The sequence below is a fragment of the Leuresthes tenuis genome, unplaced genomic scaffold (genome assembly GCF_036924035.1).
Source record: "Leuresthes tenuis unplaced genomic scaffold, fLeuTen1.0.hap1 SCAF_11, whole genome shotgun sequence".
NCBI classification, from domain to species: Eukaryota; Metazoa; Chordata; class Actinopteri; order Atheriniformes; family Atherinopsidae; genus Leuresthes; species Leuresthes tenuis.
In genome coordinates, this window is record NW_027325365.1 from 23,828,620 (window position 1) to 23,852,408 (window position 23,789).

The following is a 23,789-nucleotide window of genomic DNA, read 5'->3' on the forward strand; positions in this document are numbered from 1 at the left end:
TGTATGAACAAGCTACTCATATGACTGCTTCAGTTAGAGGACTTGTTGAAATTTCAATGGCTGAAGGGTATGATTCCCTCAGATAGGACTGCTGAACTCCCCAGGAGCAGTAAGTATGCAGAGTTTTCTTGTTGTCGAGGTAGGGCTTGATCCTCTTGAAGGAGTCAAGCACACACACACATACACACACACAGGAAAGGGGTAGGCAACATAAAACAAGGGAGAATGACTTGGAGCTTGATGGCTCATGACAGTTATCCTGCTTTATACCGCCCTGTGGTGACTGAATACAGCCATATACACCTGAGCAATGGTGACACTGTGCTGTAAATTGAGGGTTTATTATTTCAGCACCATATTATCAAAGTCCCTCACAGTATCTCTTTAATCCCATTAGAAGAAAAACAAATAACAAAGTGTTCGTGACAGTATTAATGACTATTACCATTGTCCCAGAATAAATTATTACAGATTTGGAGCGATTACTGGTTTTAAATTAAATCAATTTGTGGGCCAAGGTGAAACAGCTCATTATTCTTTGTCATTAGAGGTTTAGTCCAAGAGGTGGATCCGAGCAATTAACTTACAGAGGGTTATGATTCAGTGTATAGTGACAGCTGTAAGATTAAATGTTTGTGTTGTTGGTTCATCAGGCAGAGACAACAGTCAGCACTGTAAACATAGATACAGGTGACTCAAAGATAACCTTTACACATGCCTCAAGACCAGTTTGTACAAACACTGTTAGAGGCTATAAAAAAAACCCTTTAATTTCTGCTTCTTTTCATTATTCGAGCTTTCTCCTTCTAGATGTCCTTTTGCTGTCAAATTATCCAAATACAGGCTGTATTTTCTCCAGACAAGACCAGGCATGTGTCTGCTAACGAGTTTTTAATTACATGAGGATTAATTCTGCTGGGATCAAAGCCGACAGTCATGGACGGATCCCCCAAATATTCAGCTGTTCATCCGCTCTGACAGAAGTGCACGCTGGTTCTTGAAGTAGCAAATGGAAATCTGAAATCCACACAAAAAAAGAAAGAAAAAAAACTTCATTCCACAAAGCTTATGTGACTAATAACTAATCATGTGTTTCAAGTTGCAATGACTGATTTATTTTGACAAATGTGGAGGGAATGACAATGCCTCTCCTTATTTTGATTTGTTGTTTGCTGCATTTAAAAAAAGTAACTGTAAAATAGCTCATTAAAAGGTGTTTTTCTGAAAACTCTTCTTCTTCAAATTCTGCCTTACGAAACGAGAAATGACACTCTGTGCTTTCACTGACCGTAGAAACCCGACTTAATTGTTGAGGATAACTGCTCATTGTTGAAATCATTTGAAAGAGAAGCATTTCTAGTAACAAAAAGTGTGTGAAATTGCATTTAGCACCCGAAGCCTAAAACTGACCAAAAAAGAGAAGGATGCAGATGCAGCTGTGGACACACACTATAGACTACTTACACAACACACACAGCTGTGTCCTTACACCAGCGTTAGCTTCCTACACGACACACCCTAACCACAAATGTGCTGCAGCTGCCATCAAGGTAACAACAACTAACAAGCTCATGCACATGACAATTTGAACCAAATGTACAGGACGTAGTCAACAACCCGTTCATCCACCACTGCAAAATTATGCAAATTCAATTCAAGTACATTTCAGGATTAGCTAGAATTAACTATCGGTCTATTGGTGCTTCAAGCAACAACAGAACAAGGCCACTTTTATATGTATTTTGTTGCAATTGTTTGAGAATGGTCTCTGTCACATCAACAGATTTAATAAGGTTGGTCCAGTCACATTTACTTTAAAAATCATAGCCAGTCGAGGTCTTCAGATTAGGATGATTGGAGGCTTATTACCTTGCTCTGTACCACTTACAACCCTTTCAGCTTTTTTTTAGTGGCAATATTTCCTCTTCCATGAATTTAGAGTAATTTGAATGTACTTTCCACAAAAATTGGCTCAGATCTATCCTTCCTGACACAGCTTTATGACTTGACAGTGACGGCCACTACAAGGGAGGAAAAATAATGAAGCCACTCATTTCCAAGAGCTCCGTGTGTATTCAATTTTTGTTTAGCTTTTAACCACAGCTGTTTATTTCTCCATCCAAGCTTAATACGCCGTGCATGTATTCAAAATGGATGATGGAATATTCATTTGAATTTTTCATTTTCAATGAACACCAGATAATAAAAAAAGTTCATGCTGTCACTTTCCAAAAATCCTCCCCTGCACCTAAAGTAAGAAAAGTGTAAAGTGAGCCGGCTCTGCTGACAGACAGACATTTGGTGGATTTGAATAAAGTCTCAATTCCTGTTCTTTCTGTCAAGCTGGAGATCTGCTTGTTCCCCCGCTAAATAATTAGACTGTATAAACTAGCATTAGACATGCCTCAGAGTCTCCTATATTTAGACGGCGCCATTCCAAAGTCCCAATTCACAGAGCAATAATTCTTTCAATTAAACAGATTGTTTGAGAGCACAGGCAAGGAAGATCATAACACCAAATATAATCAATTAAGTGCATTCATTACATTTTGAGGATTTGCTAATAATGTCCCCTCCAAGTTGTATTAAATGCTTACAAATGGCAAAGATATTATTAGAAACTTGTATGTATGAATCCAAACATGAAGACAAAGAGGTTTATCTTGGAGTTAAGACACCATATCTTCTGTGACAAAAACATGTTAAAATCCCATGAGAATGCTGAAGCTGATGTGCCTCTGCAGGCTGTGTGGACAGCCCAGTTGCACGAGAAAATGTGAACTAGGTACGTTTAAACCAATAAAGAAAATGTGAGATGGACTAATATGTTTCCTTGCCTGTGTTTTGCCTTGAGGAGCACTCAGACAAACGGACGTCCAGTAACTGGGGACATTATATATATCTTGTTGGTTGCAATCGGCAAGTTGAATTAAAATCAGCATGTTCTGGTTGTGTTCCCCTGAACAGTCAAGATTTACTTATGTGTAATGTTGATGGGCACAAGAAAAAAAAATTCCAGACCGAGTAAGTACTGAGAAGTCATTGGGTTTGTAATGATTTACCAGGCTTAGCATATTTCATTATTTCCCTGGCATCAATGGGAAAATAAGTCAGAAAAACAATCAGTGTCAGTATTGGCCGAGACTTTCACAATCCCCTCATGTGAGCATATGTTTAGCAATATCTAAACCTAACTCTGACCACACAGCAAAGTCAAAAAGTGACAATCTTTGGTTGTACAGGATTCGATCTTGGGCTGTGTGCTGGTGTGGTGAACGCTGTCGCCTCGCAGCAGAAAGGTTCCCTGGCTCAAATCCCGACCGGGGCTTTTTTTGTGTTCTTCCTGTGCATGCGTGGCTCACTGAGTGCTCTGGCTTCCTCCTATGATCCAAAAACATGCATGTTAGGTTAACTGGTAACTCTAATTTGGCCCTTGGAGTGTGAGCGTTTGTTTGTCTCATTTGTCCCTGTGTGGCCTTGTGACTGACAGGCAGGCTGTTCAGGGTGTAACCTGCCTCTCGCCCAGTGGCAGCTGGGATAAGGTCCAACCCATTATTGTTTGTTTTTTTCAACAAACAGCAACCAATACAAACATAAACCTAAACAGGATTAACATGAAAATAAACAAAAAACAGATGAAGACTCAAGGATTGGCTTGACTCACTCACATTTACCATCAGAGCAGCGGCACCAGCACAGTAAACCATCCTTGCACTCGGTAACATGACAACCAAGCCCTCCCGGTACCTGCTGCCACTCATATGTCAATGTGATTTTTCAGAACGCATATTTGTAAAGCCAAGACACATGCTAACATCATCTTATTGGGCTGAAAATCAGCCACATCATACAGTTTATAACCTCATATGGGTCGTCTTGCAGTCATAGCAACCAGTACCACAATGTTGCTTATCTCCAGTTAATTTTTCAGTATGATATTTGTGAAGGGGTCCCATGTTTTCCAAAATACCTAGTTTCTCATGCAAATTAATTAAACAATTAAAATTAATTGTTCATAGTAGGCCATTTTAACAACCCCCCCCAATTCAGCTAAAGGGATGGCATTTTTAGTTTTCCAGTGTCTCAGTACAATCTTACAGAGGAAAGGGTACACTTTATACCACTGGATCTGCTGGAAAGACAGATGTATCTCTTCTGGACCTAAACCTAATATACACAATGCTGGGCTCTGGATCATCCTTACCCCAAGGCTTTGTTTAGAAACATCCATATAACATTTGTATAAATGTGCCTCTGGTCCTTTCACATCTCCAGCACACATCAGAATCTCGTAGCTTCAGTCTTGCCATCTTTTCAGGGGTCCAATAGCTCCTATAAATAATTCTCTAAGTAATCATTTGCCTCTGTACCTCTCTTGATGTTTCATACCAGGACCTAAAAACAGATGTGGATTGTAATAATCATGATTATAACTGGACTGTAAATTTAAAATGCCTTGAGATGACTTTTGTTGTGAATTGGCACCATATAAATACACTGAAATAAAGACGCCTCTGAAAACGATACAAAGCATATTTCACTGCATAGACGCAGGCATTGCCATCAGGCTTTGGATCTAAACATGCGAGTAAATGTAACTCAACACGAGCAAACAAACTCTGAACACAATGAAAACAACACGCAGCCAGTAAAACACACGATTTTTTAAACATTTTTGCAAATATGGATATATTTAGCCACAACAGACGCTGAACTGCCCTGACACACCCATTCTCAGTCCCACCCACACGCTGCAGTGTAGTCGACTTATCATGCACAGCAGAAAAAAAGAAAGAAAGGAAAAACCTTTTCACTGTCAGATTTTATTCATGCATGGTGCAAAGATCACAAACACAGTGTTGTTCCTTTCCAACAAACTATAAGGTAACCTCTTAAGTGGAGATTAAAAAATGAATTACAGAAAAGAAGGCCGGCCTTTAGTCCCATCATAACACCTCGTTGTACATGTGGGGTTATTTACATGACAACAGGTGGTCCACTATTTATTATCATAGTGGGAATACATTTAGCAAGACCCCTGTGTAAACTGCAGCTTCCACACTCTGAGGGAGACTTTTGGAGTTTAGTTAAAAGGTCTTGAAAGTGTTTTTTGATAACTACACAATCACGACTCATTAAATCTGTTTAACAACAGACTCTGATTTGTAATGACACGATGGGACTATAAGCAGACTTCTGTAATTATGGCTGATTGATTCTGTGAAGGACAAAAAAAAAAGAGATTTAATTTAGCTTTATAAAATGCTGCCTGAGCTTGAAACCCTTCAGTCGCTGCAGTCATATGGACCTAAGCGCATTCTGCTATCACAGCTGCCTGACAGCATGGCAGCTCAGATTCTGCTCTCATGTTTGTTTCATGACAGTAGGTTGGTGCAAGTTTTCCTTTTTTTTTTCTTTCAACTTACTGCAAGCCCTGAGGGAGAAAAGTAACCATCGATTACACGTTTATCCTCCAGCTGGCTAAAAATATATATGTTCCTTTGGTGATCCATTCTTCAATGTGCATATTCATTTATCTTGGTGTTTCCTTTTTTGTGGGTTTATAGGAGGTGGCAGGGAGAATTCTGTCTAAAGAGAAGCTAATCATACATAAAGGCCTGACTATTTAGCTCTTATATAATTCCAAATATCCGCCATCTTTGGAGCTGCACCAGCAAAGGAGGTTCGAGCAGTCTGTAATATTCAAACAGCTCACCCGTTGCTGCATGAGAAATCCGCTGCATTTCAGTCATTCTTGTATTGAAGCAATCAGTGTTCTCCTACATGCAGATCAGGGCTGATGGGTGGAAAAATAACTAACTGTGCAACGGCACCAAGGGAAAGCATTCAGAAACCTTATTCTATTCAGCCGAGTTGTGTGAGGAATTCTTTGAGGGGAAAGTTGCAAATGTGAAGAAAATAATGTACCTGTGCTTCGTTGAGGTTTCACATCTCACCCCACTCATATTCATCCTTCAAATGTGAATAAGGCCGTCCCCTCTTTTCCTACACAACATGCCCTTTGCTGTTGTGTGAGCCAACACTCCTCCATGTGTGAGTTTTTCTTTAACCTGACAATCTGACAGTGGGATTTCCTACTAGCGAGTGCAGTGTGTGGGCTGCTTTGTTGAGCTGAGATGTGAAGGGTCATGTGTGGATGCGTGGGAGGCCGTGTACAGTATCAGGTTCTATGTATATTCTCTGGTAGACACGATAAATTAAAACAAGAGTTGGCGATCAGATCAATTTCACTGTAGGAAGAAATGATTGATGACACAGATTCCACATACAAACATATGTGTGCGTGCCTTTAAAGAACACCAATTTTAAACTTGAAAATTCTCTTAAGAAAGCAATTAAATATACAATGAAAAAATTATATTGAGTCTTGCCAGAATCAGGCTGTATGTTCTGTCTGTGCCATCTAGTGGCAAGCTTGAAAAATTCCTCCTGTACCTGCCAGTTAACTCTTTGTTTTAGGTGTAACTAAAAGGTAATGATAACATGGAGCTGCCATTTTTTATGCCTGTTTTATTTTTCGTTAGATTTCCAGTATGAATTAGTGATTTCAGCTTTCTTTCCCACTTGTAAAACGAATGTGGGCTTAAAGTGTATACTCAAATGTAATTTTTATCAATTAACATACCCTCTAATAATACACTAATTGTTTATCATTTTAATGATTATCATAACAATAAGAAATTAGGGGATGGTTGGGAAAATTCCAAACGGACCTTGAAGGCAACGTTACCACGACAACTATACACAAGCCTAGCCAAAGTCCACCTTGAAGAAAGAAGCAGGGGATGTTTTCCTCCGTTTGTTTCTGCTTTTAAACAGCAGTATCAGACAGGTAAGCTGGCTTTATCGTAAACACCAAATAAGCGTTTGAGACTTTCTTCTTTTTGCTTTCCTGCACAACGGCTTCTTTCTGAGATGAACAAACTTCGGGCGAGCTTGGAAAGCGAGCAGCTCGCGCAGGGCAGTCACCTGCTCTCTGGTATCGCGTGTGTCCGGTCAGAAACACAAAGATTTTTCTCAGGCATTTATTTTCTTCTCAAAACAGAATTCATGTAAATTATTATATGAAGGAAAAAGTATATTAAAAAGCATCCTGGGGCAAAATTGACTGCGTTGCTCCTGCTCTTTATTTTTCATATCCACCGCGAGGATTTTTATGCTGTAAGTGACGGTGCTTTTGTTCCAGTTTAATTTTAATTCAGCCTTAATCTATATATATATATATATTTGGGAATATGAATAATTATATACAGAATTAATTATATATATAATTTTTTATTAGAATTTAAAAAGTTTCCATTAGATAGAGACCTAATAAAAATTAAGTATAAAATCGTCCAAACCCTAATATGAATTAAAAGACTTACTCAGACTACGTGTTCCTCACACTGTCTTTTGTTTGATCAGGCTGCCTCTAATCCCCTCAATGATTATTAGAATTAGAATTACCCATTGTGCAATTTCAAGCTGTTAAATGTTCTGTAATTTTGTAGGTTGTCATGGGTAGAATAACTTTATGGTCTTTTAGCAACCTTCTGCCACTTTAAGGCTGAGCTGCTGTAACTCCAGATACAAGAAGAAGCACCTCGGAGATGCCTGGTATGTTTCTGTTATGACGCCATGCTTCACAAATGACAGTGTAAGTACAGTCAATGACTGATTTTTTCCTCATGATCAAAAAAATGTGCTCTCAGGAGAAGGAGCAGAGTCTTCATCAGGTGCCCAGCTGGTTTCCGATATTGATAGGGCAGCTAAGTCACGAAAACCAGGTACAGTAGGCAAAATGAGTTCACAAGAACAGAAAGAGGAAAAAAATACACATGTAAAAGTATGTGCACTGTTATATTTTGTTTTTTGTCTTCTTTCCCATGTGTGAAGGGATGAGGAGGAGGGCACAACTGAGCCCATTCAAAGTGCCAGACAATAACAGCATTTTTCTCCTGAGTGCAAATGAAAGAAGGGAACAAAAAGAGGTTGCATGTGTCGGATCACAGCTGCGCATGCAGATATAAGTTTTCTGTCTAGTGCATTTTACTTGTTCTGCACTTTTTTTCGGGAAGCAAAAAACAGATTTTGCTATGTTGAAGTCATGCTTCTTTTTGGCCTTTATGCTCAGGAGATGCGTAAATTTCTGGCGCTGCCAATAGAAAAGAAGACGACCCACGCTGCGAGAATGATGGCCAAGCTGAAGAATGAGCTGGTGGGAGAACTGGAGGAGGAGGAGGAGGGGGAGGGGGAGGAAAATGAGAAGAAGAAGACGCTAAAGCGAATCAAGAGTAAGGCTGATCTCCCTAAGCAAACATCAGGCAGACACGAGCTGAAAATTGCTTTGATGAAAGGAGGTAAGTGGAGGAAGGGTGGAGAAGTCAAAGTGTATTAAATGCTATAAAGGTGCCATTTGTGGCTTTTTGATGATTATTCCAATTATTCTCTGTACTCCATCCACAGAAAACATCACAAAAGAAAGCAAACATAACTTAATTTCCATGGAACGCCAGAAGGCGGTGTTGGAGGTGAAGTATATCCCTACTTCCTGAGATTGTAACAGGAGTGGAACCATGAAAACAGCCTGAACTCACAGATTCTTCAGGCTACTGTGTCTACTTAGTGATTGTGATGCATTTGAGTGTTTGTGTATTGTTGAATTGTTGCCATTTTACATTTCTGGAATGCAGGAAAATGTTTCTCAACCAGGGATATGTATAATTCCAGTATTTTTGAGATTTCTGGTGGCACTCGTGCCTTTTACCAGAGTTACACATTGTGAGAATAGTTGTGTGAATAGAAGTGTTTTAAACTTGTGCTGTGCAAAAGTCTTGAGCAACCCCTTCATTTCTTTATTTGCCTCCCAGCAGTCAGGCTTTCTTGTAATATTTTAAAGTGGTCTCAAACAAAAGCTCTCCAGGCTTTCTGAAGGTCTTTCAAAGTTTTTCTTTGGACATTTGCCGCTTTTTCACTCTTTTCAATCCAGTCCTTGAACCTGACCATTTTCATAGGAATGTGTTTTTGTTTTTTAAGCCATTTAACACTGATCTATGAGTCATTCAATCATATCAAAGGCACCTACTTCAAAGGACCACAACTGTATCTCCACATGATAGACAACTGGACAAAGAACCAATTTTAAATTGTATCTTTAAGTACTTTGTTACTGGCAGCCTGTTACAAAAGACACATCCTTTTGTTCCCATTTCTTTAGTTGCATCTATGAAAAATGCCAAAGATGAAACTGTTTGGCAGCTGAAAACTTGGCATATCTCGGCATGGTGTTCAGTTTTTTTCGTGAATTTTTTTTTTAAAAACTGAACAAGTAGAGGACAAAAGAAGAAGTGGCTGGCCCAAAAATCTATGTACAACAAATTAACAGTATCTGAAAGCAATGTCCCTACAAAAATCCAACAAAGACCTGACACAGGACCTGAGAGATGCATCTGGACCTTCAGCTGATCCATCTACTGTTGGCCCAAGCCTCATCAGAAATGGTCTCCATGGAAGGGTGGCTGTCAAGAAGCCATTCTTAAGGAAGGGAAACAGGGAGAAAAGGCTGAGCTATGCTAAATGACACAAGAAGTGGACTGAAAATCAGTGGCAACAGGTCTTATGGAGGGATGAATCCTCCCCAGAGCCTGGACCTCAACATTATTGAAGCAGTGTGGGATCATCTGACAGAGAACGGAACAAAAGGCAGCCGACATCCAAAGAAGAGCTTTGGGATGTCCTTCAAGAAGCCTGGAGAACTATTCCTGAAGACTACTTAAAGAAATGACAGAAAACTTGTCTAAGAGGGTTCAGGTGCTCATACTAAATATTGACTTTCATTTTAGCTTTATATACTGTGTAGATATTTATATTTGCACATGATTCAATAAATCCCTGCACCCATTTCCTGTTCTCCTGGTAATACATAAAGAAATGAATGGTGGCTCAAGGCTTTAAAATGATTCTGAAATATTTGCTGAAATGTAGGGGATTATTTCCCTTAAGCTTCTGTTTTTGAATCCCTATAGAATTGCCAGACCAGATTAAATGAAAGGAGTGCTCATTATCTCCTCTCCTTAGTTACTGCTGATGACGAAGACGTCGGAAATTTCAAGGATGGACCGGGCCATTGCGAAAGAGGAGAAACAGCTGAAACAGCTTGAAAAGATCATTGAGAGAGACAACCACAAGTTTGAAGAGTTTCTCAGAGAGAACGAAAGAAAGTCTGTGGAAGCCAGAACACTGTAAGAAGTACCATGAGATCATTTCTCTGGTCTCAGAAATGTGTCAACTCTTGAACAACTGCTGGTTCTATTCTGCTCTCACAGTTTTGACCAGGAGGACAAGTCCAAACAGGAGAAGAATGCTCAGATTAGGAAGCTAACTGCTGAAATAGCGATCATAAAAAGGTAGCGTTCTGATGATCTTGTAAGGGTTATCCAAAAGGTGCACTGAGAATAACTACAAACAAAAGAGAAGACAATAATGTATTTTTTCTCTCTCTCTCTCTTATAGTGAACTTGTCAAGTTTGAAGAAATCATGATAGACTATAAGAGATACCAGGAGTTTCTGGTCAAGCTTTCTCCTCCCGAGTGGCAGAATAAACAGAAGACCGAGGCCTTGAAAGCTAAAGTCCTGTCTGACGAAGCTGGACAGAATGACCAGAACAATGAGCCTCACAAGATGCCAATTAGGAACGGCAAGTATTTCTCAATAAGGTGCAAATTAAAATGTACGTGAAACGTGGTGCTCTGGAAAATGTACAAGCAATGAGATAAGATAAGCTCCTCTCACTTCTCTATTTGTGCCTTTTAGTCTCTTCTCTCCACCTTCCTTTGGTCTGCGACATAAGCAAAACACCTTGAAGGAGGGGATCTTCTGTAATGAGTCAGTCAATTGTTTGTATTCCCATAGGTTTGGACAGCAAGGGGTCCAGTTCAGGAGGAGAACTCCCCCCCATCAGAGAGAGCAGGCTCTCCTCAGCTCACAGCGACACTCTGTATGGGAGCAACAGCACTCTCACATGTACACCACAGCACTCTTTAGTTCAGACAAATAGATTTAGATGTGAAGGTAAAGATGAAAAGTTTTCCTTTAATGCACACAGACCCCGTTTAGATCAGGGTCAGGATAGTTCTGAAATGATTCATTCAATAGAAGCTACCATAGATGCTTATGGTAGCCGCTCTGCTCAGCAACTTGAACCTTATTAATGCACATAAAGGAAAGGTCACAAACCTCAAAATTATAAGTTAAAACAAAAGTGGGTTTTTTTGTGTTAGTTAAAACTGTGCTGTACTTTTATCATATGCTGCTGCAAAAAGTCTAAAACTTCTTTTTTATTTCAGAGGCACAAAGTTGAAACTGGAATGTGACAGCGCAGAATATGAGGTCAGTTTTTCTTAACTAAAAACTCAAAGAGTCAAAGAGAGTCTTTCTTGCAGTGCTCACGTTGCCCCCCCCCCCTTTTTTTGTTGTCTAAAATCCGTGTAGGATGAACCAGAGCTGTACTTCACTGACCCCCAGCAGCTGCTGGATCTGATGACAGAGCTGACAGAGCAGAACCTGTCTCTGATTCAGAACTCTGTCAGGGTCGACGAGGCTCTGGAGAAGCTCCGTAAATCCATGGAGACAACCAGGAGGAAGATGTAAGCACTGTGCGCAAAGTTAGTCAAATCTCTACCACCGAATGGTTTGGCATTCAGCTATTTTTGCTTGGAATTTTCTCTCTGTCTCAAGTGAAAAGGACGAAGAGCAGATAGCACAGCAGATAAATGACATGAGCCAGAGAATTGACAAGGAGAAGGCGAGAGGTGCCAAGCTGGAACGGAACATTCAACTCCATGTGTCACTGAGCACAGAGGACCAAGTAAGGAAATACAGTCGAATATAATGTGTCTGAGCACATTTTAACTGGCCGGTTCTCACCAGAGATCAAAGATTTTTTTATTTTTAAGTGCTCAAAGTCCACATTATACAGTCAATCGATCCCTCTTCAGTCATTGATATATTCGGGTTTCTTTTATCTTCCTTTAAGAATTCTACCACACTACATTTTAGAGCTGTGAACAAATATACCCATTACATGTTTTCTAGTGACACTGGGCTGGAATAGATGAGGCGCCTGGTCCTCAGCAGGAAATTTCAGGGTTGTGTTCAGTGACAACAAAACGGCTGAACTGTTGCCACACATGCTGAGGACCTCCATCACTGGCGTGCTGTTAGGCAACGTAAAAACAAATGCACCTCCACAGTGAAAGGAGGTAAACTCTTATTTGATTTGATTCTAACATCCTTCTCAAATTCAGTGAAATCCTTAAAAGTAATGAATTCAAATCACCAATAAGCCCACTGCCTCGTTTCCTCCCCTGGCTGGAGCTGATGGGTGGTAAATATCATTCAGACGTCTTTCTAGTTTTAAAGAATCGCCTTGCACCTGCTGCTAACCCTGTTTGACGAAATTTGTAAAGAGCCATTTATCTCCTTAATACCAAGACCGTGTTTCATGTTACAGCTGTTCATAAGTAGAGAAATGTCCAAACCATTACAGGCTGCAGATTCTCAGGGTTTACTATGAGCCAACGGTCTTGATCCCTTTCTCCTTAAAGGCTACATGATGTACATTTTTAACTTCCAAGTCGTAGTCCAGAAGGCTGTGTCTGTACCTTTTACACAAAGATAGTGGCACATCTGGCCTGAACAGTTACTGGCCTGTCTCTATTGCATCGAGGCCAGCAAGAATACGAGAATGTCTTATATATAATCAGCCTAATCCATTCATCGTAGCATAGTGTGCCCCCACTAGCTACCTGAGCCCTCTTCTTTGTTTCCACTGTCAGCTTCCCCTCTGACCCTTTGACACCACTCCTTACAAACATCCTGCACAAAGAGCAGGTCTCCAAGTTCACCATCTAAATGTTGAACTGGATAGGACGCGTACCAGAAAGGCACACGTATTTAACATAACATAATAACTCTCGTGTGATATTGCAACAATGGTGATATTGTTTCAAAACCCATTGTATGTAAGAATGTGTCCCCTTGTTATCTTTGAGCCCCCTGCATGCAAACACTTTGTCCATCATTTGCACCACCACAACCACCACCCTGGTGCGGTTTTAAAAGGTCCAAAGCAGCATAACTGAAAGAGCACATGTCTTGAAGAGTTTTGGTTTGCGTCCCGCGCAGTCTTATCAGAGACATTGTTCGATGGCGTTGTTAGAAGATGCTGTTGCCAGAGTTAGAAAGCATTTTAATGCTCATAACTACCCTGCTTACAGGATGCAATGTTGGATTCTCTCAGTGAGAAGGTGGCAGAGGTCCACCGCAGCTGTGTAGATGACAGGATGACCAACCTCAGCACCTTGGAGAAGGTGGCCAACATCGAGAGCCGCATTTTTTCACTGCTGGAGGGTCTCGAGAGCATCCCCGAGGAAAGACTGGAGATGCTGAAGAAGATCAAGGACAGCGAGAAGAGAAGCAGGTATGACTCGGGGGCTGTGTTCTGTTTACCGTCTCCTAAAGACAGGAAACATTTGATGAAGCGACACACCGACCTCTTCTGAAGGCAACAGTTCGCACTTAAAGAGAAAATACAGTGGAAGGTGATTTAAAAACCTTTCTCCCTGAATTATGTTGCAGGCAGCGAGAAGAAAAGCTGAGAGAGCAGCAAGAGAAACAAAAAGAAAGGATGAGGAGGTACATGGAGAGATCCCTGGCTGACTCAAAGAAAATGGTATGTCATTTCCACTGTTTTGTTTTATCTCCAGTAAACTGTGGGATTTAACATCAGTAAGTTACTACAGCAGCCATGTGGGAAGCGTCCTCCTGTAGCCTCTAAAGGCCTACATTTGTAATGGCCGACACTGGGTAAAACCTTTTTTTTTACACAGTTTACATGTAAAAGAGCAGCAGCTGTTTCCACAGCACACCTTTCTTTATCTTCGTCCAGACGGGGAGAAAGCTCATGCCCAGACGCATGCCTGTCGCCCCAAGAGTCAAAAACGTCATCAGCGTGGACAACAGCGCTGCTGAGGACGACATCGATGACTTGCTCTTTGGCTCCGACGACACAGAGTGAGAAGAAGGAACGGACGATTATGCTGAAGAAAAATCATTTGAGGGAACTTTTCCTGAGAATGCTGAGTTACTGAGGAATAATGTGTTGTTTTGTCTCCTGGACACACAACGAACACGCTTGCTTTGCTGTTATCCTGACCGTTGTGCCTGGATATCCGTAAACTACAGATTTACAAGTATGAAAATTATGCTTTATGACTAAAAAGTTCTATTATTCATTTACGCTCCTATAACAAAATTCAATTCACAATCTTATGTTTGAAATCGTACACGCTGCATATCCTCATCTCTCTCCAGTTAAACTGTAACAATAGTTTTTCTTTTTACTTCTTTCTTTTTAGGTGTTCTTTTTACTTTTCTGTACAAGTGATGAATCTGTATGACGTTGTTTATCATGTCTCTGAGTCAGATACTGAGGAAAGTTATCAGTCATTTGATGCACAACATTCAACAGTATCTCAAGTTTAAACCACAATAAAGCAGTCTGGTGTGCCAGTAGGTGGTGCTGTGTTGTTTTTTCCTCTCTGCCTGGTCTGACGTCAGCCGGGAGGAAGGCGGATAAGGAAGTGGTTGGAGCAGAGGCAGGAAGATGTCGCTGTTTACTGTGATGCACCAGCAGCTGTCTGGGGAGTGCTAGCGAGGCAGCTAGAAACAAGTCGTATCTGACAATGCGATGGGTAACTGCTGGGCATACTGTGCTGGGCTCTTCAGGAGAGAAGCCAACAGGATCCAGAGAGGAGGCGGGTGAGTGGCATATGGCGTTAGCTTGATGAGCTAACCAGCGCGAAAGCATCACCTGAGCCAGCGTATCCGGTTACGAAAAACGTAGCGAACAGTTCGTATAGCCGATAAATGAGACGTGTCCACGGCTGCGTGTGTCAGCCTGCTGGTGATGGTGTAATCAAGGGGTGCAGGATTACATGGGGTCCTAACCTCCGGTCAGGCAGTGCCGGTGGCAGTCAAGACCCCACCCCTGCTGTTGAAAGCTGGGACACAAGGTGTAAGACGTTCGAACTCAACACAGTATAGACTGAAGTGGAGCTTTTGAAGAGGTCGTTATGATAAACCTACATTTGTCTGTAGAGGCTGCGGTTCTGGTAGTCCTGACCCTGAGCCGATGAAGAAACTGTCTGGGTATGACTGTACTGTCACCAAACTGCATGTAAATAATTGATGTTTTTAGCCTTGAGCTTTGTTAGGATCAGAGTGGGCTTTCACCCCCCACCCTGCAGCGAGCTTTTCCTCTGCATCTCTACATGTTAGAGCTGGCACCATCGCTACTTTCACTCATCAGTGTTGGGCTGACATGGATTATAGATGGAGGTGCACATCTCTCCCGCTGACATTGTGATTTAATGATAATGGTAATAAAAGTGCCATCTCAGAGTAGTAATGAGATGTAGATTAAAAAGTATTGCTCGTAAGCATAAGCTGCAACCTCATTAATCTTCGATTCTAATCAGTTAAAGACATAAAATGCAAAAGAGCTGATAAATAGTTTGTCTAACTTCTTTTTTAGTAGATATGTAAGTTATTGGCTGTAGGTTTGTCAGCCTGAAGTGTAAAGTAGATTTTTTTTGAGTTGTTGCATATTATCTCTCCCTGTCGTCTGTAATTCTGTCTACAGGTCAAAATACTTCAGAAGCAGTACAACGGGGGAGCATTATACAATAGAGGTACGAGGCGTACATTTGGGATATTTCCTGTTTCGAATGGTTGTCATTCAGTGCAGAGTTACCCAACCGATTCTTTTCATTTTGCAGTTTGAGAACCTGGTAGAAAGTGACGAGGTAAGTCTGATTTCTGTTTGTGAGCTTTCAGTGCCAAAAATGTATGCAAGTGCTGTTTATTAATCCCCAAGGAAAATTCATTCTGTGCTCTTCAACATTGTATAGTTTGACAGGTTTGCCCTGAAAATCCTCTCCTGGCTTTAATTTAGCACTCTGCCAGTTGTTTTTTATTCCGACAATGGGGATCTATGAATGCCCACGTCTCCACCCGCCAGACAGACAACAGTCCTGTAAAGTCTCCTCCAACTGTGCAAAACCTCTGTTACGCCCGTGATGTAAAGACAAAACTGAGACGCCCGCAGAGCTGCTTTGGTCTCAGCAACTGCAGCAAAGCGGGGCAGAGAGTGGGTGAGATCTGAGAGCTGGAGCCACGACTCCCGGATAAACTTACTCACCAACAGTGTTTGTACTCATGGTGTCTCCTGGGCAAATGGTTTCCTAATAATTATTTAAATGGCTGAACCCAACGTTGTTTTGTTCATATTTGTTTCGTCCGTTCTCAAAACGAAGCAGCAGACTTGTTTCGACTCTGGTAGTTTGATGGGACCTGTCTCCAAATGAAGCAAATCCTCTTCTGTCGTAGTTTAACATCTTTATATAAGACCTGAGGGAAATGGAGGCTGTCTGCTCTGCCGACTCCAAGCAGCAATCCATTTTGCTTTCCGATAAGTCTCGTTACTTTAAAAAAAGATTTTATAACACTTATGGACGCGTTAACAAGATAAGAACTTAATTAGTAGCAGAGGGAGACTTTGTGTGCAATTAAAGATTGTAATTAAAAGCAAGACTTTTTGCTCTCAGCCGTTCCACTGATAGTCAACCTCAACCCACGATGGCTAGAAAATGATGAGGTGCACCCATCTCTGGGCTGTGATGGCAGTTCATTTTCCTTTTTCTTTTTCATTGCTCTTTGCACAAGCTCCAAAATAATAGTATTTGAGGCAGCAGGTCGGATGCACTTCACACCAATGACTTTATTTTTGTCTCCGATGCAGGCTGAGAGCCCGCAGCCCTGCTTAAGGTAAGAAGTCTGGACTGAACCTTAAAAAAAATAATAATAATGAGCACTCGTGACATTTGACTCTTTGAGTTTCTTGCTTTCGTTCTCTTCTTCTTCTTCTTCTTCTTCTCCTTTTATTAGGCCCATCAGTGAAGATGAGATCAAGCACCTCAGAGAGCACCGCTACGCTGCCATCTCAGACAAGCAGGTTGTGATCGACCAGAAGCTCCAAGCCGAGGTAAGACTGAGCTTTTCCAGAGCACGCCGTCTCTGCTAGATTGTCAGCCCACATTATTTCATTTTCCGTTTTTGGGGAACTTGTTTTGGCTTATCTTTAATTTGCCGCATTGTTTTTTTTTTTTGTAATTTTCTGTTTTGTGTTTGTTTCGTTGTGTTATTTCTGCTCAGTTAGAGGCACAAGAGGAGAAGTTGAGGCTAGAAGAGGAGGCTAGAAATGCTGCCCAGCGCGAGGCCGCCAGGCTGGCACGTGAACGAAAATTGAAGGAGGTGAGGCGGCACTGAGCGCTCCCTTCTGCCAGTTTACCTTACTGCTTGGCTAAAGCAACTTCTCCTCTAACCTCCTGTCCCTGTAGGTGGGGCAGCACAGTATGTCAAGTCCTCAACCTTTTGTGTTCTTAATGGTCTCTCTGTTATATTTACTCTGTTACCCCCCCCCCCTTTTTTTCACCATTTTTGTCCACATTAACCTGTAATAAGCATATTTCCCCCTGTTGCAGTTGTCTGACGAACCCCTTGCTAGCGCTAGTGCAGTAGATTAAATAATTTTAAATAAAGGCATTCGACATTTGGTCGTTGAGCGTGTCTGCTCCTCTCATGAAAAGTTTTAACAGAACCTTGTAACATTTTAGGTATTTATTAAATGGGGGAAAAAAGGCTGCAAGAGCTTTTCTATAAGACCTGAGTGTTTATCAAGCCGTGATAAGACAAACCGTCTGCAAATGGTGGAATTCAAAATTAAAAACAAGTGTCCCCAGAGTTGCATCACACGTCATGAACAGAGAAATCTGGGCTCTCAGATGACTGACACTAAGGTTTTTTTGGAGTGCGGTTTCTGTTTTTTTTCCTTTTCTCATTCCATTGCTTCTCTGCTGTCGTTCTGTTGTGTTGAGACAACGTTTCTGCTCGCCCGTTGTCTTAAATAGCGCCGCCATTGTAAAATGTCTTACAGTAGATCACCGCTGATGGGGTTTTGTTGATGAGAAGATGTGAGGAGGGTCTTTTCAGTTGATCTGTGGTGTTTTGGTTTGCAGCTGCCTGCCCAGAGGACACGGGGGAAAGCAGATGGCTCCGGCAGTGAGACCCAGCAAAGAAAGTGAGTCGTTTTTAGTTCGGTGCAGAAGATGCACACGTGCACGCCACGGTTCTGAGCTTCTGCATAGGTTCACTTGGGTTTGTGAAGGAGACGGTGAAGGGATTTCTCAAGAAGCTATCATACTAATGGATTAGCACCCGTTAGTCATTCGTGTCTATCAGATGTAGAACATTCTTTACTTTTCTTGGCTCTCAGCAGAGACATCGATTTAATGATGTGAACACTTAGTTTATGTAAGCTGCAGAGCGCATATTAAAGCACTACAGTGTCTGAATTCAATAGTAACTCATTTTCAGTGTGGCAGAACGCTGCCGTGAGCTCACGGATGCCCACGCTCAGATGCCGGCAAAGCAAGCTGACTGCAGTATCCGCTTTCATCGCTGCTACAAACTGTACAAGTAGAAGTTTAACAGGTTTTTATTTGGGAAGAGAAAAATTTGAAAAATGCTCTGGGCTGTGAGTAAATATCTACGGTGTTATTTGTTTCAGACAAACCTCTGGGGAGGAGTTCGACGTCTACCTCCAGAATGTTAAAGCCCAGTCCGAGGCTTTCAGGAGCAACAGTGAGTGACCCGGTTGGCTTTGCTTGAATTGTCAGACGTGATACACTAATGGTTAAGACGTTCTTGTTTGTCGTGCGTTCAGAATGCATCAGCAGAGGGTTTCCTCGCTTTGCACTGCATTCAATTGCCGGTTTGTTTCCAGGACTTCCCTCTGACGCCAACGCGGTGACTCCGAACACAGAGTACAGCTGGGATTTCACTACGAAGACCCGCTCCACCAATGACGACGGCACCTCACTCGATCTAGAGTGGGAGGACGAGGAAGGTGAGAGACTCCTTTTTTGCTTTAAGCTTCCTCTGACTAAACTACTGTTTTTTGTTTCAACTGTTAGCAAAACTGAAACATTGTCTGGTGTCCACAAGTCACTGAAAAATACATTCTGAGTAAGCTTCTCAAGGCCGTGCATTCTTTGCTATGGGTTCAGGTCCTCACTTATTCGGTAGCCTTCATTCACTGACATGTATCAGTGTCTAGTGTTTCCATTCTATTTGCATAGGTTTAGAGTTCCTTACAATTGCTTAGACCACTGATATGTAACGACTACAGATTATTACATTTAAGTTTAGTGCCCTGACTTGTGCAATTATGGTTTGATTCAACAGTTCAATAGCTGCCACCAGATTGCTGTTGTTGAATTCTCTGACTTCGGTGACCCTCTGCTGTCAGATTGATAGCCCGTGTCCTTGCATTCCAGGAATCAATCGCGCGCTTCCAGTCTGGGAGAGGTCTCGGACCGAGGAGGACATCCTGCGCGCAGCTCTCAGGCCCGCCGGCAAGCAGATGAACAGCGGGCCGACCTCCACCTCCGAGGACTCCAACGCTCTGGAGTGGGAGAACGATTTCGTGAGCACTCACCCAGAGGACAGCGCGGACGCCGAGTTTGAGGGGTTTGTCAATCCCGTCCTCGACACCCCCTCTGAGGACGTCTCGGACTGTGGCCTCAGGTCGGACAACCAGGACAGATAGTGTCCAGCACCAAAGGAGACATTTGCTTAACCCGCTCGTCCTGTTCGGTAACCAAACTGTGGTGCTGCAGGAGTACGTTGTGGATCTCTGCACCACGGTACAGTTTTATCAAACACTCATGTTTTTTCAGTGCCTTCATTTGCTAAATTCGCCGACCATTTTCTGCATCGTAACCGTGGGGGTTACATTCATGACCATTTTACACGTTCTTCAGTAAGTGCTTGTTTTTAACGAACGTGATGCCCAAGAGATTGTATGAAAACAGGTATGTTGCCAACCTCATCTGAAGCGACGGTTCATTGTAGCTGCTTTAGGAGGCGAGTGAGGAATGAGACATTTCACTAGCTGTCGGGTAAGCAGACATGCAGATTCATCTGTGGTGGAATGCTTTTTAAATCCCAGTGCCTGGCGACCAAATGCACTTCTAAGTTTAGTGCTGTACTCGGTGGCAACGGCAGGAATGTTCCAGCTTGTCTTTTTTGGGGGGGGGGTTGAGGGGGGCACACACACAAAATCACTGTGTATATACAGGAGAAGTCTGTATGTTTTGTTTGAATACTCCCTTTGATTTTAATGCATGTTGCAAAGCCGTAATGGAATTCCAGTCAAAGGCAAAAAAAGAAACCTGAATTATTTTGGTCTTTCTGGTCCAAATAGATGGGACAGAACATGGGACTGTTTTCTCAGATTAATTACACAAAGTCCTACTTGCTCAGTCGCGTTAAAGAGAAAGCACATCTCATGACACCTGCAGGCTTTTTTTTTTTTTTTGACACATTTGGACAAGCAAACATTGTATCTTCTTTGATACTGTGCCTACAGATAAAGGTGACTCCTGAATTTGAATGCCAGCCAAAGAAAATACAACTTTTCAGCCATCTTGTTCAACAAACATACAATAGATGTTTGGGTTTTTTTTCCTCCACCAGCGTCTCTTAAGTGTACGATTGCTCTTGAATGCCACATTCCTTCAGTTGAAGGAACCGCATGAACACGACCTTCCTTACTGTACGGTTTCTCACTTCAGATGTTTTTCTTTGAATCTCTACCCTTTCGTTTAATTTTCTCAGAGAACTCTGTAGAATCACACGTTGGTAGAAAAATGGCGACCAGACGTGGGATTTCATAGGTTTAATCCATTGAGACAGAATGGGAACACATGTGTGTGAAAGAAAAAAAAAAAAAGATTTTTTTAAAAAGCTCTCAAAATATTGTTACCTCAGGTTTCTATCTGCATCAGAGGCTGAAACGTGGAGGTTTTTTCTTAAAATGAAGCAATGTTTAGGTTTTAGAAAGCTTTTATTGAAAGGCCTGGAGGCCCAATCGGTTGAGTCAGAGCAGGTGAACTGGTGGCGCCAAATTTAAAATCCATGATATTGATTTGATGGATTTAAAAGTCTAATGATTGTACTGGATTTTCTGCTACTTCCAACCAGCTTATCTGCTTTTTTAAATCATAAAAGTAGCTGCAAAATGTAAATGCATGAGTCTTCTCTTTGTGTGCGTCACCATTAGTAACGGGCGCTGATTCGACTTAATTTAATCATTAGTTGGCTATGTTATCGAGAGGGACTCACGAAGCGAAAAACAAAAAGTTTGAAAGATGTTGACAAATCCAACATTTCCACTGGGTGTTCTTTTGACTGTGTTTTTATATTAATTTTTTATTGCTCGTTTCACATAAGTGGCTATTGATCATTTTCTTTCTTTCTTTTTTTTTTTTTTTTTTAAACTCTCCAACAAGGCACGCGTTTTACCGCGCTAACAGAAATCATCGCTGACTGCCGTGACTCCCAGTTGTGTGTCCTCGTACTCGAGTGCTCCATCTGATACACGATGCAGTCTTTTTTTTAATCTGGGATCCATCAAATGGGGGCGGGGGGGATGCTTAATTACTCTCCAAATTTTTCTTTTTATGTCAACTTGTCGACAGCTTGTACAAACAAAAGCAAACAGCCTGAGCATGAAAACACCTGCACTGTTCCTTTTACAGTGTGAATCGTGTCATATGTCAGAAACCTCAATAATGAGGGTCTGGCAAAACAAATTGGTATGTTGACATGAACAACTGCTCTAATGGCACAACATACTACAGACTGTATGTGGAATGTAACAGGAGACAATCTTTACAGAAACAGGAGTCGGACGCATAAATGTATATTTAACCTGCTATTAAAACCAAACCAGTTACTCTGAACTATAAACATTCATGGATTTGTCTCTGTTGTGAGCTGCAAATAACAGAATCAATGTTTCTGGTTTTTTTTTTTTTTAATTTATTTATTTTTTATCCGAGTTTGCATTGGAAGGATCAGGATGACAAAAATGTAAAACGCAACTCTGTGGTCGTCTGTGTTTTTATATTCCGTACCCATCCCGAGGTGTCTGCGTGTGACCTGGGGCTAAAGTTTGTCACGCCGATCCAAAGCGGTTCACTGGTTGCACCGATATGTGTTGATTTTCTTTCATCTGGAATCCGACTCTTAGAAAACACTCACTGATAGGGTTCACTGGGAGCTGATGTGTTATACGTGCACTGCTGTAGATGAGACACGGGTTCATTTGCCAAGATTCCTAATATGTGATTGTATAATTTAAAAAAAACTTTTTTTTTTCTTTTTTTTTTTTCAAAAACGCAGTTCAATATAATGTTTTGCTGTGATTATATGATTGTTTTTTTTTTTTTTTTTTGGATTAATCACTGTAAATTCTGTAGAAATGATAATAAAAAAATGCAACCTAACATTCCTGTCACACTGAGAATAAAGGAAAAAAATAAAGTGTTGGACACACATTTACTGTTACGTACCACACACAGATTCACGGGTCACTGGGTGCTGTTTAAAGTGGAATTAGACTAAAAAAGCACATTCGGTTTAATCAGTTTAGGCAGCTACCGCTAAAAGTAAATTGTTTGTGTGAATTATGTCATTTTAAAAGTGGTGGTTCGCATAGTGGGTAAGATAAGATGTGATTTTTTTTTTTTTCTTTGAGTGATTATTAACATTCCTTTGAGCATAAGGCCCCATTGTGGCAAATCGAAACGGAAAGAGATTCAAGAGAACACTCGCAGCCCCTAAACCAACCTCGCATAAAGAGATGTTACACACTCTTTCACTTCTAATGGTTCATGTATCGGACATATATGAAAATCTCTTTATATTTTACATTTATTTTTCATTTTTAAATTATATTGTCATATTTATGTTTAACGAAAACTAATCCAAAAATACTGAGGTGTGTGAAAAAAAGAAAAAAAGTCCACCCTTACTCAGTTCATAGGAATGAAAGAGGGTCAGTAGCAGCTAGGTGCCGCTAATCAAATGCACTGGATTGTGTTGAGTTTTGGTCAGTTTGCTGGTGTGGAGCATTCAGATGTGTGTTAAGTCAATGCCAAGGAGGAAAGATATCAGCAACGATCTAAAATAAGCTATTGTTGCTGCCCATCAGTAAAAATGTTAAAAAGACATTTCCAATCTATTTGGAATCCATCATTCTCCAATGAAAAAGTTTATTCCCACGTGGAAGACATTCAAGACAGTTGCCAACCTTCCCAGAAATGGATGTTCTAGCAAGTTCATCCCAAGGTCACACTGTACAAGGCTCAGAGAAACCGCAAAAAAACCAAGAGCTACATCTCAGACTCTATAGGCCTCAGTTAGCATGTTAAATGTTAAAGTTCATGATAAGTATGGCTTGTTTGGAAGGGTTGCAGGAGAAAGCCTCTTCTCTCTAAAAAGAACATGGCAGCACAGCTTAGGTTTGCAAAGCTGCATCTGAACAAACCACAAGACTTCTGGAACAATGTCCTTTGAATAGGTGAGACCAAAGAGAGGAGGTTTGGTCATAATGCACAGCAGCATGTTTGGAGAAAACCAAACACAGCATATCAGCACAAACACCTCATACCAGCTGTCAAGCACGGTGGTGGAGGGCTGATGATCTGGGCTTGTTCTGCAGCCACAGGACCTGGACACCTTGAGTCCACCATGAACTCCTCTGTATACCAAATTATTCTAGAGTCACATGTGAGACCATCTGTCTAAAGCTTGGCTG

The 23,789-nt window shown here is 41.3% G+C and overlaps 2 protein-coding genes across 3 annotated transcripts; both read left to right on the forward strand.

Annotated features, from left to right (window-relative positions):
- Nucleotides 1-863: 863 nt before the first annotated feature.
- ap1ar (adaptor related protein complex 1 associated regulatory protein) lies at nt 864-21,930 on the forward strand. 2 transcript variants are annotated; one of them, XM_072396183.1, is made up of 11 exons: nt 864-873; nt 14,666-14,824; nt 15,708-15,756; nt 15,844-15,870; nt 16,866-16,891; nt 17,012-17,108; nt 17,279-17,377; nt 18,142-18,203; nt 18,693-18,766; nt 18,909-19,031; nt 19,462-21,930. In XM_072396183.1, exons 2-11 carry the CDS (start codon nt 14,754-14,756, stop codon nt 19,731-19,733), a joined length of 900 nt encoding a protein of 299 aa, XP_072252284.1. In that variant the 5' UTR covers nt 864-873; nt 14,666-14,753; the 3' UTR covers nt 19,734-21,930. The 2 variants fall into 2 exon arrangements, with proteins under 2 accessions (XP_072252284.1, XP_072252285.1); XM_072396184.1 differs by lacking the exons at nt 864-873; nt 17,279-17,377 and having other exon boundaries at nt 14,649-14,824.
- cfap100 (cilia and flagella associated protein 100) lies at nt 6,783-14,544 on the forward strand. The gene is made up of 16 exons (XM_072396492.1): nt 6,783-6,853; nt 7,550-7,620; nt 7,716-7,790; nt 7,900-7,994; nt 8,138-8,363; nt 8,470-8,534; nt 10,081-10,244; nt 10,329-10,409; nt 10,516-10,700; nt 10,916-11,000; nt 11,350-11,392; nt 11,495-11,649; nt 11,741-11,870; nt 13,282-13,484; nt 13,643-13,736; nt 13,953-14,544. Exons 2-16 carry the CDS (start codon nt 7,614-7,616, stop codon nt 14,079-14,081), a joined length of 1,737 nt encoding a protein of 578 aa, XP_072252593.1. The 5' UTR covers nt 6,783-6,853; nt 7,550-7,613; the 3' UTR covers nt 14,082-14,544.
- Nucleotides 21,931-23,789: the final 1,859 nt, after the last annotated feature.